General features: G+C 39.3%; 1 protein-coding gene and 2 pseudogenes across 1 annotated transcript in view; 1 reads left to right on the top strand and 2 right to left on the bottom strand.

Moving 5' to 3' along the window:
- The window catches only part of LOC120065133 (4'-phosphopantetheine phosphatase-like), a 28,246-nt gene extending 22,626 nt beyond the window's left edge, over window positions 1-5,620 (bottom strand). The window contains exons 1-2 of the mRNA XM_039015892.1: window positions 5,444-5,620; window positions 4,942-5,024 (exon numbers count right to left, since the gene is read on the bottom strand). Coding sequence (XP_038871820.1) covers window positions 4,942-5,024; window positions 5,444-5,576 — 216 coding nt within the window. The 5' untranslated portion in view covers window positions 5,577-5,620. The remainder of the gene's footprint in view (window positions 1-4,941; window positions 5,025-5,443) is intronic.
- Window positions 5,621-7,711: 2,091 nt separating this feature from the next.
- On the bottom strand, window positions 7,712-9,647 carry LOC120064704 (annotated as a pseudogene).
- Window positions 9,648-11,817: 2,170 nt separating this feature from the next.
- Window positions 11,818-12,366, top strand: LOC120065544 (annotated as a pseudogene).
- Window positions 12,367-18,181: the final 5,815 nt, after the last annotated feature.

Below are 18,181 nucleotides of genomic sequence, written 5' to 3' on the forward strand. Positions count from 1 at the left end.
CATCCAAAAAAGTTAGTTTATACAGTGAATATTTTTTTGTGGGATACACAAGGCAATTCTAGGTATTGTGGCATACTTTGGTCAAACTATCCCCAATTCAATGGAATTGCAACCCTCTGCAAGCACAGTGCATTCTTCCATCACATGTGCAGTGCAATCTCCCATCACATGTACATCTGATTCTCAAGATCTTGCTATTGAGCCCACACTACTACACTGTCTGAGCCAAGGACGACATGCTTTCTGGTAAGTTTTGATTACAATACCGGGTGGGATAAATATATTTTATATGACATACATTCTTTTTTTGTTAACTAGTCATTTCTGCTTGTTCATTTTTGCTGTCATGTGGGTTTTAGCACGCCTATTAACTGAGGAATATTAATTCACCTGTTTCCATACATGTTTCATTTTTAAAACATTTATCTTACAAAGGAGTACATAATTCCATTATCTGTAAATGCCACGGGCACTATCTGATGTGTGGAGACATTTCACTCCACCTTATGTAGAAGGAAAAGCTGCATACATTCGCAAATACTGTGCCAAATCATATGTGAAGAATGCAACAAAGATGCAGAATCATCTGGCCAAGTGCATAAAGTTCCCTCAGCGCTCACAACCTCTGACAATTCTCCCTCTACTCGAGGTGAAAATTATGAATCAGACATCTTATCGATAGCAACAGCTCATGGTCCTCCTGGAATCAGAAGTTTTTTTGACTCAATGGAGGAATGTAGAGAAATGCTGATGAATGTCTTGCTCGAGCTGTGTATGTAACTGGTTAACCTCTGATGCTCAGAGGCAATGTGTATTGGAAGAGATTTCTGAATGTTCTTCGCCCAGCATACACCCCTCCAACCAGACATGCTTTATCTACTCAATTGCTGGATGCAGAGTTCAAGTGAAGGTCAAGCAAATCATAGAGAAAGCAGACTTGCAATCATCTTTGATGGGTGGTTGAATGATCAAGGAATAGTTAACTACATCATCTCCACCCCTCAACCATTATTCTACAAGAGCACAGACACAAGGGACAACAGACACACCGGTCTCTACATTGCAGATGAGCTCAAGGCAGTCATCAATGACGGACCACAGAAGATATTTGCACTGGTGACAGACAATGCAGCAAACATGAAGGCTGCTTGGTCTAAGGTGGAGGAGTCCTACCCTCACATCACACCCATTGACTGTGCTGATCATGCATTGAATATGCTCCTCAAGGACATCATGGCACTGAAAACAATGGATACACTCTAAAAGAGAGCCGAGGAAATGGTTAGGTATATGAAGGATCATCAAGTTATAGCAGCAATCTACCTCACCAAGCAAAGTGAGAAGAATAAGAGCACCACGTTGAAGCTGCCCAGCAACACCCGTTGGAGTGGTGTTGTCATCAAGTTTGACAGTCTCCTAGAGGGGAAAGAGTCTCTCCAAGAAATGGCCATATCACAGATATGGACAGCCCCAACAAGAGGATCCTCCCGGATGATCTATTTTGGGAGAGAGTGGTAAGCAGCCTGAAACCTATAGCAGTAGCCATTGCACGGATTGAGGGAGACAATACTATCCTGTCTAATGTTCAGACTCTGCTTTCAGATGTAAGAGAAGAAATCCATACTGCCCTGTCCACTTCACTGTTGCTCCAAGCAGAGGAAACTACAGTTCTGAAATACATCAAAAAGCGTGAAGACTTCTGCCTGAAGCCCATACACGCCACAGCGTACATGTTGGACCCCAAGTATCCTGGCAAGAGCATCCTGTCTGGTGTAGAGATCAACAAGGCCTATGGTGTCATCACTACCGTGTCTCGCCACATTGGCCTAGATGAGAGCAAGGTTCTTGGCAGTCTGGCGAATTACACTTCCAAGCAAGGGCTTTGGGATGGAGATGCAATATGGCAGTCGTGCCAACATATCTCATCAGCCACCTAGTGGAAGGGACTTTGTGGATCTGAGGCTCTTTCCCCTGTTGCCTCCATCATCCTCCAAATCCTACCAACATCAGCCGCCTCAGAGCGCAACTGGACCTTGTTTGGAAACACACACACCAAAGCACGCAACAAGCTGACCAATACAAGGGTTGAAAATTGGTGGCCTTCCGTGCAAATTTGAGGCTTTTTGAGCCTGACAACAAGCCATCCTCAACAAGGTTGGAAAGTGACAGTGAAGATGAGGCCTCAGAGTCTGATGTTCAAGAGGTGGACATTGAGGAGGTCCAGAGAGAAGACATGGAAGCCTGAGAGGAAGACAACCAAAGCTTTAGTGTCTAGACTATCATTTTACAGATGTATGTTGAAAACGTTTTTGGGAGACGCGATGGATCATTCAATATTCCCTTTTGTTGTTCAGTGAAATCATCCCATGTGAAGAGTCAACTCAATTAAAGTTCAATTCGTAACTACATTTTATTTTTTTTCTATTGGAAGGATTTAATCATTTGCAATTATGTCTACTTATGATAAACCTTTTACCTTATGTTTCTGTCTCCATATGATATGGTATATATAGCCAATGCAAAAAATCTCTACATTTAAAATGGTATTAATATTAATTTGCATATATTTCTGTTAATTCCCATATATTCCCACCTCTGAATATTCCCCAAAATGTGCAACCCTAATCATGACATCAGTGATCTACATGTCAATGCTCTAGAAAAATTCTAAAGATTTTTCCCAGTCGAAAGTCTGAGATTTCCCAGTTCCCACGGCTTAATTTCATACATGCGCATTATTTTCAACAGTCCCTCTCCTCGATTATCTTTGACCACAGGAGTTGAGCAAATCTAACAGGGAAAAGGCCAAGCTCTTATGTACCGTATGTCCTCTGCTCCATTGGACCTCAGCGCTGCAACCTGGTTTTAGAGCATTTCGTATTATTCTGTACGTAAATCCAAGACACTACATTTAGTATGATTTGTTATGTTTTGTATGGTATGTATTAATTTGTGGATGATCATCAAACGTCGTATGATATGTTACGATTTTCTGTCTAACGTTAGCTAGGCTAGGAGTTAGGGTTGAAGCAAATTTATGCTTGACCATGCAGCAGCTTTTAGGGGTTAGGGTCAAGTTTAGGGAAAGGGTTAGCTTAAAGGGTTAGAGTTATGGGAAGGGTTAGTTAACATGCCAAGTAGATACAAAGTACCAAAAATTATTAAGTAGTTGAAAAGTTTCTAATTCCCTAAAATGCTAAAGTTAACCATGATGAGATTCGAACTCGCAATGTTCCCTCTAATTTGTTTTGTCACGGAGTAAATTTCAGGTCTGCTGAGCACCAAATTGAACGTTGTGAAAATTCTGTGCAACTTCTGGCACGCGATTGCTGTGAACATCTTAGGCTGTACTGAGCTTTAAGGTACAGTTATAACAGTGACCAAGAACACTACCGTGGCTATTTGATCATAATATAGGCCTACCATCAAAAACAATAAAGAAAATGCATCCCATAACATTTTAACATGGAAATAGCTGTTCTATCATTCAGCCTACAGTAGCAGCCAATGTGTGGTGTTCAATGTAGGTCTAAATTCCATGAGACTTTTGAAAAAAACAACATGCAGGGCTTGACATAAACCTGTTTATCCACTTGTCCTTCAGACAAGGAGGTGACTGAAAATGTGTTGTTTGATGCAAGAAACCACTTAACAAAATAAAATGCATCATTACTCCCATACTACTACTACTTAGCTTATTCAAACCCGTCTCAAAATACAACACTGTCCCTTTAAGACAAAGAAAAGCTCTTTACCTGACTCGCTTTTCAAAGACATCTATAATTGCACACGTATTGTGCTCTTGTAGGAAGCAATCACTCCCCCATTGCTGACTACAAATTATCCATAACTGTTAAAAATTCACTAACTAGCAAAGGATATGAACAAATGTGCACATGTGACAGGTTAAAGGAAATACTAATAGCCTGTTATACATTAAAAAGTATTAGTAAGTTCATAGTATGTGAGGATCTTAAAACATCTAAGGTTAAGAAGATCATGCATTCAGTATTAGTTGATAGATTGATAACATTTATATAATTGTGTTAAAATCCGTCAAGCATACAAAAGGTACGAATTGTGAGAGGAATGTGTAAACGTTATGTTGATTACTTTATTTTGTCGTGGGTAAAAGTGTTAATCTGTGATCTACTAAATGCTCTTAATCTATGAGCCTGAGATCGATTGCTCTGGTCTCCACTCAAGTTCACGGAGAAATCGCGTCTTTTTCTCATTGCCCTAAAAGTTTCAATGAGGTAACATTACCGTATCACAGTCGTGATTCTTTCTCCCCTTTTTCAGGGGCGTAACACACACGTCACTATAAATAGCTATCGCTTTGATCACAAAACAAGTGCATCACCTCATGACCGCTCATGCTGTAAAAACAGTCCAGTTCAAAATAAATGGCACAGATCCTACTGCAGCACTGACTGGTTATGGCTTACGGTCTGCATAGAGTACGGATCTAAGTCTTGCCTGTCAATGCAATAGAATCCTACTCCAATGCCTTCTGCATACAACAAAATCTCTTGCATAGTGTGTTTTGTTACGTTGCATTTAAAGTAGCTAATATTGTGTTGATTCGATCACAATTCCCACAGTAAAGGAACGACAATAGTGTAAACTAATGGGACAAACTCTAGAAAGTTGAGTGAAGTTCAATCTCGTGCTTCTCTGCGTGGCTGAAGTTTCTTCTGTGCGGTAGTCCCTGGGGAGCTGCTTGCACATGCGTAGCTTAGAGGGAACATTGGTTGCTAAACGTTCCTGTAATATGGCCACCCATCCACCCCAACGAACCACCCTACTTTCGCTTGAGTAACCATCGGTCTTATGTAACCAAATGTTGGGTGTCCCGGTTGTACATGTACTATGTTGCGTCTAGTCTGACGCCAGGCTGAGTGTACTGACAGTGTTCCAACGTTTATGTATACCACCTACCTTTGCAGTATGGTCGAATGACCGTACTTTCGCTACTTTGTGTTGAACAGTGGAGTAATAGGCGAGTTTCGTCAGAGATCCACCTGTGAGAAAAAAACGTTGTTCTTGAGATAATTGATCGTAGTAGCTACCTAGTTAGCATGGAATAACATGTCAGACACTGTTGACAGCTCAGCCACTTTTGCTCAGTGGTAAAAATTAGCTAACTTAACTAGCTAGACAGTTGAGAAAACTACAGCTAAGTTGGCCCATAAAAATGTTAATTGCCACTAGATAACATGTATGTCTGTAGCAGGCTTGTGGCGCTAAAGTAACTTCGCAGCAACAGGTACTTAATTTAGTTAATATAAACACTGCAGTGTTAGCTAGCCAGAAAGAACGACAACACGTCGCTGCTTGCTAACCTCTCGTGAATGCCTGGCTGTGTGTGTAGTCAAAGTAAGAAGCCAACTGAATATATTCAAGTAGTGCTAGAAAAATGCAACTTAGTGTATAACGTTACCTATGTCTATTGCGAACCTCTTTGCATTTTCCAAATTCCTGAAGATCTCGTCGGGTGGAAGAGTTATGCTTTTATCCATGCTGTGACTACTGTCCACTCTTTCACATCCCGCCGCCATCTTGGAAGTAGACATTGGGCGGATTCGATTATGCTGAGCCGCAGAGCACTGACTATAGCCTGTGACGAGAAAGGGCAGGATGAGCGCCTATCTCAATCGAATGCTATTCTGCGCCGCTCGTAGACTGGCTGATATGACCCACTTGACTACATCTCGGTCATGTTGTCAACAAGGCAGCATGGTGCATCGTCCATGGCCCGGCTCCACCAGGCGGCAAAATGGTTCTTAGACCCCTCAGTTGAAAAGTTATGTCCCTATTTAAAAATAGCAAAAAAGTTAAAATGGTTGAGTGACAGGGTGACGCAAAATCCGAATATCCGCTGTGATGCGTCAGCACAATAGATAGTGCTCCGTCCAGAAACGTACATCTCTTTACCATAAAACATGTTTGATTTTTCAAACTAGTTTTCATTGGGAAGGTAGATAAAGCGTTTATATAAAAAAATCACGTTTGCATGTTAAAAAATAGAATCCCACTCATTACTCCACTAGGACACCTGGCTCACTCCCGGGATTTAGCCAGCTTCCAAAACGAATGCATTCAACTTTCACAGTCCCAAACCGGGCGCCACAGATTAATCAAATCGCCTCATTGGTCGTGTTCCTCTGCTCAGACGTTGCATGCATCAACCAATGGGCACATTACTCTGCCCAGGCTTTGCTGACGCATACCAGATCGTACAACGCCTGGATAGTTATTTTACGTTTCAGCTAACCACATCATATGTTATAGCAATATGGTTCCCGACCGTTGATTGATGCATGCTAAGTCTGAGCAGGGGTACGCGACCTATCATCATTGCTATAAGGTATGATGTGGTTAGCTGATACTTAAAATACCTATCCAGGCGATCTGGCAGGCGAAGCAACTACCTAAGCAGAGGTCTGTGCCCATTGTAACAGACGTGTTGCGCAATGACGTTCAGGTAGCTATGAAAAATCGAAAATCCCTCGATGGAAAAGACTGCGTTCCAGAGCTTAGACGTTGCTGATGCCTGACCGATCATACAACGCCTAGATAGGCATTTTAAGTATTAGCTAACCACATAATATGTTATAGCAATTTGTCAGTCGATGACACAGTTGCCTATCCTGCGTATAGCAGGACGCAACGTTTTGGAACATTCAGATGCCTCTGAAATGTAGAATAAGGAATCACATTGGCTCTATCCATGGCATTTCTATCTGCAACATTCAATAACGTTTGGCAACTGAACATGGCCCTGAACTTCTGTGATATTTGCTTTAGGAAATCTCTGGTCTTCTGTGATATTTTCTGTAGGCCTACACATAGGTGAACACTTGTGAAACTATTTGGTACACATTTGATGAGCAACAAAAATCATTATTATATCATCGTAAACCTCCAGCACACAGTGGTGTACAGTAAGTACAAATACTTTTAATTACTATTTTTGGGATATCTGTACTTTACTATTTATATTTTTTGACAACTTTTATTTTGACATAAATTCCTAAAGAAAAGATGTACTTTTTACTCCCATACATTTTCACTGACACCCAAAAACTCGTTATATTTCGAATGCTCAGATAGGACAGCAGTATGGTGCAATCCATTCACGTATTAATATAACGCTTTGTCATTCCTACTGCGTCTGATCTGGCAGACTTACTAAACACAAATACTGCATTTGTAAATTATGTCTGAGTATTGGAGTGTGCCCTATCGGTCTGTAAATATATATTTTTTTTAAGAATCGTGCAGATAATATTTGCTTAATATAAGGCATTTGCATTTACTTTGACTTTTTACATGTACTCTAGTATGACAATTAAATACTTTTTCCCACCACTGTAATTTGTAATCATTTCACTTTTAGGCCTAAGCCTACACATTATTGAACTGAAATATAGGCTGTCATAGTAAAGATGAGAAAATGTAACTAAGTAAAGAACAAGAAAAAGTATTTAATTTGGTTGATTTTGAATTTATAAAAAATTGACTCAATGAGACACATTGTGCAAAGTGATTAAACATCACAAACAGAACATGGAAAAATCTCCAAGTCTTACTCTGACAGAGTATGGGCTGCCAGGCAATAGTATGGGGGATATAGGCTACATTTACTGTCTTTAAAAAAGACACACTGGATTGTTGAAAATCAACAAGAGTTTGGAGACAGTTTTCATCAATCTGCAATAGGCACATTCGGGTAATGTTTTATCATATCACAAAACATCATAAAATAAAATTGACAAGTTTGTTCTTAAATCAGAGTATTGCTTATCACAGAGTGATGATTACAGGTATAATACCCAGCTTGGGTAAATAATCATCATGGAGGAACAGTGATGCTGTAGCTTAGGTCCATCATTATCAAATAGATAACTAATACATGTTTCACATAAGATGCTCAATACAATGTAAATAAAACTATATCAGTACACAAATGTAGTGGAAACAATTGCTTATTCTCTAAGATTTTACCTTAAAACAGATCATTAGACAATCACCAAAAGTTTGCATAAAAGTCCTCATAGAGGACTTTTAAAGTTGATGTTGCTCATGAATCACCATTCAACATAATCAACACACTTTAGAAAAAATAAAGGTTATTCATTATATAATACCATCACACTACAAAAATGTAGTTTTCATAGTAAGGATCATTTTCTGAGAAAAACTTATTCAGTAAAACTGAAATGAACAGTCTCAATCAAAGCAAGACTTTTAGAAACTCCTGCATGAGCAGAAGATAAATAAGATCTCTTCCTATTCTCATTCATGTCCATGACAATGATACCATTATTCTTAGACCAACGTGATCCATAGGTTTTCTCTGCTGACTGGACTCTTCTCTTTGCTGTTGCCTGAGGCAGGTCACTCTCACTTCTGTTCTTATCACAGGATGGCTGCAGGCTCTGGAAGTGGCTCAGCAGTCTTCTCTGGAATGTGTCTTCACCTCATCCTTGGACAAGAAGTGCGCAATCTCTTGGAGACATCTGGAGTAACCCTGATTGACAGGTGCTGAGCATGAGGAGGAACTCACTCGCTGGATGTGTTGCCGTCCTCTCAGGAAGCAAACTAATTTCCAGGATGTCTGCTTTCTCCAGCTTGGAGTCAGGCTGCTGGTTGAGGATCTCTGGACCCAGGAGAGACTTGAGCTTCTCAATGCTGCTGTTGATACTATCTCTGCGTAACTTCTCCACCACTGGCTTTCTTAGTTGTGAGAAGAGGAGGAGTGTCATTAAAAGCGTTGTTCTGGAATATGGTATTATTGAAGCAAATAATAAATCTAATCATACTGAATAATGGTCCTTGAATTTGAATCTTCAATTGACCTTTTTGGTCAGTCAGGTGCTCCTTATAGTAGATCATTGCTGAAGTGATTGTAGGCCCCATGGCTGGATCCCTGTGCTGTGGAGGTCTCTGTGTAGAGTTATTTCTACTAGCTTCATCTCTCCTATATATAGTCCCAAATCTGCATATGAAAGTGTGTGTCTTGGGCTTGTTGGAGTTTCTCACAGTCTGTAGCCAATGGGTGAGCTTGGGAGGACAATAAGGAATGTGGAGCTGCCACATGCTCAGTGTTCATATTGCTGGGGGACAATGGTCACGTCTCAGGGGAACAGGTGGAGGGGTGGTGGGTGATGGAGTGACTCTCAGAGCGCTGTGTGAATCAGGGAAAGTGGTGCCCCCCAGATCTGCTGCTAAATGTTGGGATCAAAGACACAGGCATTGATCCCACAACTTACATATGTGTGAGATGATACATACCTTTAAAACACTGGTAGGCTACTCATAATGTTGTAACTTTTACTGAAAGCTGTTTGAGATAGTGACAGTACTGATCAGATTGGAGTCCTTTCACACTTGTTCATCTGTATCAGACGACCTTCCAGGTAATGTGACTCCATCAGAGTGCTGCAGCTCTGAGGTGATGATGACCTGTCTGTCTGTCTACAGGCACAGGTTTCCCAGAAGCCCCAGGCAGCACACTTCCCTCCTCTGAGCTTCACAGCACAGCTGGCTCCCTGCACAAAGCTGAGTGTGCCCCAGTCACACGCCCTCTTCTCTCTGGAGCTGGGAGCCACAGAGACACACGGCTTCCCACACTTCTGCATGCAGTCTGCTGAGCCCTGACACACAATATAAGTGTGTCTGCTATCACAAAGACCCACTGCATGGCAGGAGGGGTTTGAATAGATGTTGTTGGGGTTCCCAATACATTCCTCATGCTCTTTCAGCCAACGATTAATATTCTCAATAGTTTCTTTATATTTAAATTCTGAGATGGCTCTCTTAATTTATCCTTTAAAAGCGAACATGTGAAACGCTTTATTTAAAAAATACTTTCATTATTTTTTAATTAAAAATAAATAAATAAATAATTTCACCTTTATTTAACCAGGTAGGCTAGTTGAGAACAAGTTCTCATTTGCAACTGCGACCTGGCCAAGATAAAGCATAGCAATTCGACACATACAACAACACAGAGTTACACATGGAATAAACATAACATACAGTCAATAATACAGTAGAACAAAGGAAAACAAAAAGTCTATATACAGTGAGTGCAAATGAGGTAAGATAAGGGAGTTAAGGCAATAAAATAGGCCATGGTGGTGAAGTAATTACAATATAGCAATTAAACACTGGAATGGTAGATGTGCAGAAGATTAATGTGCAAGTAGAGATACTGGGGTGCAAAGGAGCAAGATAAATAAATAAATACAGTATGGGGATGAGGTAGGTAGATAGATGGGCTGTTTACAGATGGGCTATGTACAGGTGCAGTGATCTGTGAGCTGCTCTGACAGCTGGTGCTTAAAGCTAGTGAGGGAGATATGAGTCTCCAGCTTCAGAGATTTTTGCAGTTCGTTCCAGTCATTGGCAGCAGAGAACTGGAAGGAAAGACGACCAAAGGAGGAATTGGATTTGGGGGTGACCAGTGAGATATACCTCCTGGAGCGCGTGCTACGAGTGGGTGCTGCTATGGTGACCAGTGAGCTGCGATAAGGCGGGGCTTTACCTAGCAGAGACGTGTAGATAACCTGTAGCCAGTGGGTTTGGCAACGAGAATGAAGCGAAGCATTGATTTGTGAACATTTCTTGTGACTGTTTCATAGTTACATTCCAAATTCTATGATGAAAATTAGTCGGCTGGCTAATACGGGCACTTCTACAGTAATGTTGATTAAGTGCAATGTCCCTCTAAAACTAAAATGCAATTAAGTAAAGTAAACATTTCCACTGTCTTCCATTGTTTCTCATTAGTCGTAAATGAGATTGCCACCACTGTTTTGATGCAGTGGTGAATGTGACGAATGTTCCAACAACTCATGTGACAATATTTACCTCTAGTCAAAATGTTTGTGTTTGTCTATTTCCTCATTGAGAAATATTGTACTCATGAGCTTTAATCCCAAGGGCATGTTGGAAACGGCTTGTGTAGAGATTAATTAGCATTAAACAATGCACACTTCTATTGTTTATTTGAAGCTATCGCAATGGGCAGTGTGGGAAAGCTCTAGAGAGCAGAGACAGTTCATGGTCATTCATCAGTCCCACCAGCACCTGTGAGTCTCAGTGGGGGAATAGGCACACTTCAGGAAGTGAATGAGCAACAATTTACAAGCCTGAAAACTGAGGTTATGTTTTGTACATAATAGTATTACCTTATAAATCAGTATATTTATTGAAAAAATAAAATTTATATTTTCTGAATCATCTGAACAGCTAAACAACATGGCAGTTATAATAGTGGAAATAAGTTATTGAATTAGACTAATTAGGCTATATGAGCAGGTATTTGAACCCATTCAAAGTGCTTCACATTGGATGGAATTTTTACAATGTCAGGACAGTAATAATTATCTAAAATGCAAAAACCTAAAATTATTAGGAATTTTATTGAAAAGTATTTGAGTCAATTGTAAATTGTGATGATGTGTGTGCTCTGTCAGTGTCATTGGTCCCAAGATCTGGGGGTCACCATTTTCCCAGAGTCACACAGCGCTCTGTGAGTTACTCTCCATCACCCACCACCCCTCCATCTGTTCCCCTGAGACGTGACCATTGTCCCCCAGCAATAAGAACACTGAGCATGTGGCAGCTCCACATTCCTTATTGTCCTCCCAAGCTCACCCATTGGCTACAGACTGTGAGAAACTCCAACAAGCACAAGACACACACTTTCATATGCAGATTTGGGACTATATATAGGAGAGATGAAGCCAGTAGAAATCAGATTCACTTTCTACACAGAGACCTCTACAGCACAGAGATCCAGCCATGGCACCTACAATCACTTCAGCAATGATCTACTCTAAGGAGCACCTGACTCTGACCAACAAGGTAAATTGAAGATTCAAATTCAAGGACATTTATTTACTTTGGTGGATGGATTATTTGTTTCAATAATGCCATATATCAGAATAAGGTTATTAATGACTCTCCTCTTCTCTTCTTGCAGCTAAGAAAGCCAGTGGTGGAAAAGTTATTCAGAGATCATAGACTTCAAGATGGAGAAATCAGGCATCCTGGAGCTGACAGTTTGCTTCCTGATACGACAACAACAGTACCAGCCAGTGAGCTACTCCTCATGCTAAGCACCTGTCAATCAGGGTTACTCCAGGAGTGTCCAAGAGATTGTGCACTTCCTGTCAAGGATGAGGTGAAGACACATTCCAGAGAAGACTGCTGAGCCACTTGCAGATACTTCAGCCATCCTCAGATAAGAACAGAAGTGAGAGTGACCTGTCTCAGCTGAGTCCCCCACCCCAGCACAGCGTAAGCAAAGAGCAGAGTCCAGTCAACAGTGCCCTCTGGAGGCCCTGGTAGAGTCCTACAGACCGGAGCTCCACTCTGAGACAAACATAATGGACCAGTTGGTCTTACATTAATGTTGTGGACAGTAATGACAATGTAAAGAGACATAATCTTCTGCTTATGCAGGACATTTAAAAGTTATGTTTTGATTGTGTTTATTGTTTTTTCATGAATATGTGAAAAATGGAAGTTCATATTGATATGACCTTTTTTATTTTCCTCTGTGAGGAAATATCATCACTTTTCCTTTTCATGTAACATGAGTATCATGTTAAGTTATTCTTACTATTTAAGACGAAATTCCTCAATCTGCTAAAGATGGTTTATAATCTGCATTGTTCAGAAAATGCAAAACAACTACAAAGGAACAATTCATTTCATAATATTTTTGATGTTTTTGAGTGAATTTATCTTCTTTGAAGATTTGTATTGAATTATTATTCATCATTGACCCATTATAGTCTATTTATTACCCACATTGGGTGAGAAAGCGCACAAAGAATGTTTAAATTCTTGAATTATGCAACACTATCCTTCTGTGAAGGAATTTCAGATAATATTTTCTTGTTTATGACTTACAAATCTTTAATTGATTTGCTTGATATTCAAGCCTGTTTTTTTTGTGATGCACTACCAATGTTACAGCACTGAACTGCTCACATCATATTGACATATGTATCTGTAAGAAATGCATTTGTTTGCAGTTGCTTCTATGGAGATTTTATATAACCCACACTCTATGATGTGTCTTGAAGATGTTTTCAAGAAATTGTAGGAATGTTTAATCACAAAATTAAGGAAAACTATTCTATATGAAAAATAAAATAAATCATTAAATGTATCTGATGGTTTGTGTGGTTTTTTTCAAAATCCTATATTTTGCGTTAGAGTCCAAGTACTGATCATTTGACATCCTAAAATCTTAGATCCAAGGAAAGAAAGATGCAATGGCTTATGAACGTCATCAATAAATATATGATTATCCAGTAGTTACAGTACCTTCAGAAAGTATTCATACCCCTTGACTTTTTCTACATTTTGTTGTGTTAAAGACTGAATTCAAAATTGATTAAATATATATATTTTTTCAACCATCTACACACAATACCCTATAATGACAAAGGGAATACATGTTTTTAGAAATGTTAGATTTTTTGGGGGGGAAATAAATAAATAGCTCTCTTTTTTTTACATAAGTATTCACACCCCTGAGTCAATACATGTTAGAATCACCTTTGTCAGCAATTTCAGATGTGAGTCTTTCTGGGTAAGTCTCTAAGAGCTTTGCACACCTGAATTGTACTATATTTGCACATTATTATTCTTAAACTTCTTCCAGCCCTGTGAAGTTGGTTGTTGATCATTGCTAGACAGCCATTTTCAAGTCTTACCATAGATTTTCAAGACGATTTAAGTCAAACTGTAACCAGGCCACTCAGAAACATTCAATGTCATCTTGGTAAGCATCTCCAGTGTATATTTGGCCTTGTGTTTAAGGTTATTGTCCTGCTGAAAGGTGAATTTGTCTCCCAGTGTCTGTTGGAAAGGAGACTGAACCAGGTTTTCCTCTAGAATTTTGCCTGTACTTAGCTCTATTCCGTTTCTTTTTATCCCCAAAAACACTCCCTAGTCCTTGCCGATGACAAGCATACCCATAACATGATGAAGCCAACACCATGCTTTAAAATATGAAGATGTGATGTGTTGTGTTTGCCCCCAAACATAATGCTTTGTATTCAGGACATCAAGATAATTTCTTTGCTGCATTTTTTGCAATTTTACATTAGTGCCTTATTGCTAACAGGATGCATGTTTTGAAATATTTTAATTCTATACAGGCTTCTTTCTTTTCACTCTGTCATTTTGGTTAGTATTGTTGAGTAACTACAATGTTATTGATCCATCCTCAGTTTTCTACTATCACAGTCATTAAACTCTGTAACTGTTTTAAAGTCAACATTGCCTCATGATGAAATCTTTGTGCGGTTTCTCTGACACCTGAGTTATGAAGGACGCCTGTATCTTTGTAGTGACTGGGTGTAAAAAAAAATGACTAAATGTAATGTGTATTGATACACCATCCAAAGTGTAATTAATAACTTCACCATGCTCAAAGGGATATTCAATGTCTTTTTTTAACCCATCTACCAATAGGTTCCCTTCTTTGCGAGGCATTGGGAAAACGTCCCTGGTCTTTGTGGATGAATATGTGTTTGAAATTAACTGCTCGACTAGGAAACCTTACCGATAATTGTATATGTGGGGTACAGAGATGAGGTAGTCTTTCAAAAATCACATTAAACACTAGTATTGCACAAAGTGAGTCCATGCAACTTAAGATGTGACTTGTTAAGCACATTTTTACTCCTGAATTTATTTGTTACGGCTTGCCGTAAATATATGTGTATTTGATTATTTGTTATTTAAATACGTACTTTCTGTGTATTTGAGTATTTTCAAATAATGTGGCCGAAATCACCTACTACTGGAAGTATTAAAAGTATTTTCAAATAATAGCTTACTAATACATGATTTCAAATATTTTTAGGACCTGGGGTCAAATGCATGTATGTATTTAATTGTATTTGAATATACTCTGTATTTGAGTATATTCAAATACAGTGCCTTTGAAAAGTATTCAGACTAGAGGTCGACCGATTATGATTTTTCAAACGCCGATACCGATTATTGGAGGACCAAAAAAGCCGATACCGATTAATCGGCTTTTATAATAAAAATAAAAATGTATTTGTATGTATTTGTAATAATGACAATTACAACAATACTGAATGAACACTTATTTTAACTTAATATAATACATCAATAAAATCAATTTAGCCTCAAATAAATAATGAAACATGTTCAATTTGGTTTAAATAATGCAAAAACAAAGTGGTGGAGAAGAAAGTAAAAGTGCAATATGTGCCATGTAAGAAGGCTAACGTTTAAGTTCCTTGCTCAGAACATGAGAACATATGAACGCTGGTGGTTCCTTTTAACTTCTTATGGCTGCAGGGGCAGTATTGAGTAGCTTGGGTGAAAGGTGTACAGAGGTGCCCATAGTAAACTGCCTGCTCCTCAGTCCCAGTTGCTAATATATGCATATTATTCGATTATTCCAATATTCGTATTGGATAGAAAACACTCTGAAGTTTCTAAAACTGTTTGAATTATGTCTGTGAGTATAACAAAACTCATATGGCAGGCAAAAACCTGAGAAGTTCCACTTCCTGTTTGAATTGTTTCTGAGGTGGCAGATTTTCAACCAAGCTCTCATTGAAATTACAACGAGATATTGATGAGTTTTCACTTCCTACGGCTTCCACTAGATGTCAACAGTCAATAGAACTTTGTCTGATGACTCTAATGTGAAGGGGGGCCGAAGGAGACAGGAATTAGTAATCACTGCCATGAGGTGACCACGCATTGAACACGCGCCTTCACATGAGGAGGACCTCCGTTCCACCGCTCTTCTGAAGTCAATCTAATTCTCCGGTTGGAACGTTATTCAAGATGTATGTTAACAACATTCTAAAGATTGATTCAGTACATCGTTTGACATGTTTCTACTGACTGTTACGGAACTTTTGGACATTTCGTCACGTTATAGTGGATGCGCTTTGTGACTTTGGAATTGTTAACCGCTAACGCGCTAACCAAAGTAGCTAATTGAAAATAAATAACGGACATTATCGAACAAATCAAGCATTTATTGTGGACCTGGGATTCCTAGAACTGCATTCTGATGAAGTTCATTAAAGGTAAGGAAACATTTATCATGTATTTTCTGGTTTCTGTTGACCCCAACATGGCGACTAATTTGGCTATTGTTCTGAGCTCTGTCTCAGATTATTGCATGATTTGCTTTTTCCGTAAAGTTTTTTTGAAATCTGACACAGCGGTTGCATTAAGGAGAGGTATGTCTATAATTCCATGTGTATAACTTGTATTATCATCTACATTTATGATGAGTATTTCTGTTGAAACGATGTGGCTATGCAAAATCACAAAATTCATGTTTTTGGAACTAGTGAATGTAACGCGCCAATGTAAACTCAGATTTTTTGTTATAAATATGAACTTTATCAAACAAAACATGCATGTATTGTGTAACATGAAGTCCTATGAGTGTCATCTGATGAAGATAATCAAAGGTTAGTGATTCATTTTATCTCTATTTCTGCTTTTTGTGAAAGCTATCTTTCGCTGGAAAAATGGCTGTGCTTATTGTGGTTTGGTGGTGACCTAACATAATCGTTTGTAGTGCTTTCGCTGAAAAGCATATTTGAAATCGGACACTTTGGTGGGATTAACAACAAGATTACCTTTAAAATGATATAAAACACATGTATGTTTTTTTAATTTTGAGATTTCTGTTGTTTGAATTTGGCGCCCTGCACTTTCACTGGCTGCTGTCATATCGATCCCGGTAGCGGGATGCAGCCATAAATTAACATGAGTCTTCAATATTCCCAGGTAAGAAGTTTTAGGTTGTAGTTATTATAGGAATTATAGGACTATTTCCCTCTATACCATTTGTATTTCATTAACCTTTGACTATTGGATGTTCTTATAGGCACTTTAGTATTGCCAGTGTAACAGTATAGCTTCCGTCCCTCTCCTCGCTCCTCCCTGGGCTCGAACCAGGAACACAACGACAACAGCCACCCTCGAAGCAGCGTTACCCATGCAGAGCAAGGGGAACAACCACTCCAAGGCTCAGAGCGAGTGACGTTTGAAACACTATTAGCGCGCGCTTCGGTTACACCAGCCTTATCTCGGGAGTTGATAGGCTTGAAGTCATAAACAGCGCAATGCTTGACACACAACGAAGAGCTGCTGGCAAAACGCACGAAAGTGCTGTTCGAATGAATGTTTACGCGCCTGCTTCTGCCTACCACCGCTCAGTCAGATACTTAGATACTTGTATGCTTGTATGCTCAGTCAGATTATATGCAACGCAGGACACGTTAGATAATATCTAGTAATATCATCAACCATGTGTAGTTAACTAGTGATTATGATTGATTGTTTTTATAAGATAAGTTTAATGCTAGCTAGCAACTTACCTTGGCTTACTGCATTCGCGTAACAGGCAGTCAGTCTCCTTGTGGAGTGCAGGTCGTTATTGCGTTGGACTAGTTGACTGTAAAGTTGCAAGATTGATCCCCCCGAGCTGACAAGGTGAAAATCTGTCATTCTGCCCCTGAACGAGGCAGTTAATCCACCGTTCCTAGTCCGTCATTGAAAATAAGAATGTGTTCTTAACTGGCTTTCCTAGTTAAATAAAGATTAAATAAAGGTGTAAAAAATAAATACATTTTTTTTTTTAATCTGCAAAATCGGTGTCCAAAAATACCGATATCCGATTGTTATGAAAACTTGAAATCGGCCCTAATTAATCGGCCATTCCGATTAATCGGTCGACCTCTAATTCATTTTGTTAGGTTACAGCCTTATTCTAAAATGTATTAAATTGTATTTTTCTGGTTTGTAGCCATTTTTGCTCATTTATAAAAAGTTTAAAACTGAAATATCACTTTTACATAAGTATTCAGACCCTTAAAAACTAGAAAAGTGTGCTGTCTGGTTTGATTATGTCAGGGATCCCCCGGTACTGCTGCTCATTCCGTTCACCAGCTCCAGAGGTCTACATCACCGGCCTTCTAGGCTGGATCATTACCACATTACCACCAACCCCGGACTGTCTTGTCTCATTACGCACACCTGGTTCCTATTCCCCCTGATTAGTATGTGTATTATTGTGCCCTCTGTTCCCCATTGTCCTTGTCGATTATTGTTCCATGTCTGTTGGTCTTGTTAAGTA

This window comes from Salvelinus namaycush, chromosome 20 (genome assembly GCF_016432855.1).
Source record: "Salvelinus namaycush isolate Seneca chromosome 20, SaNama_1.0, whole genome shotgun sequence".
NCBI lineage: Eukaryota > Metazoa > Chordata > Actinopteri > Salmoniformes > Salmonidae > Salvelinus > Salvelinus namaycush.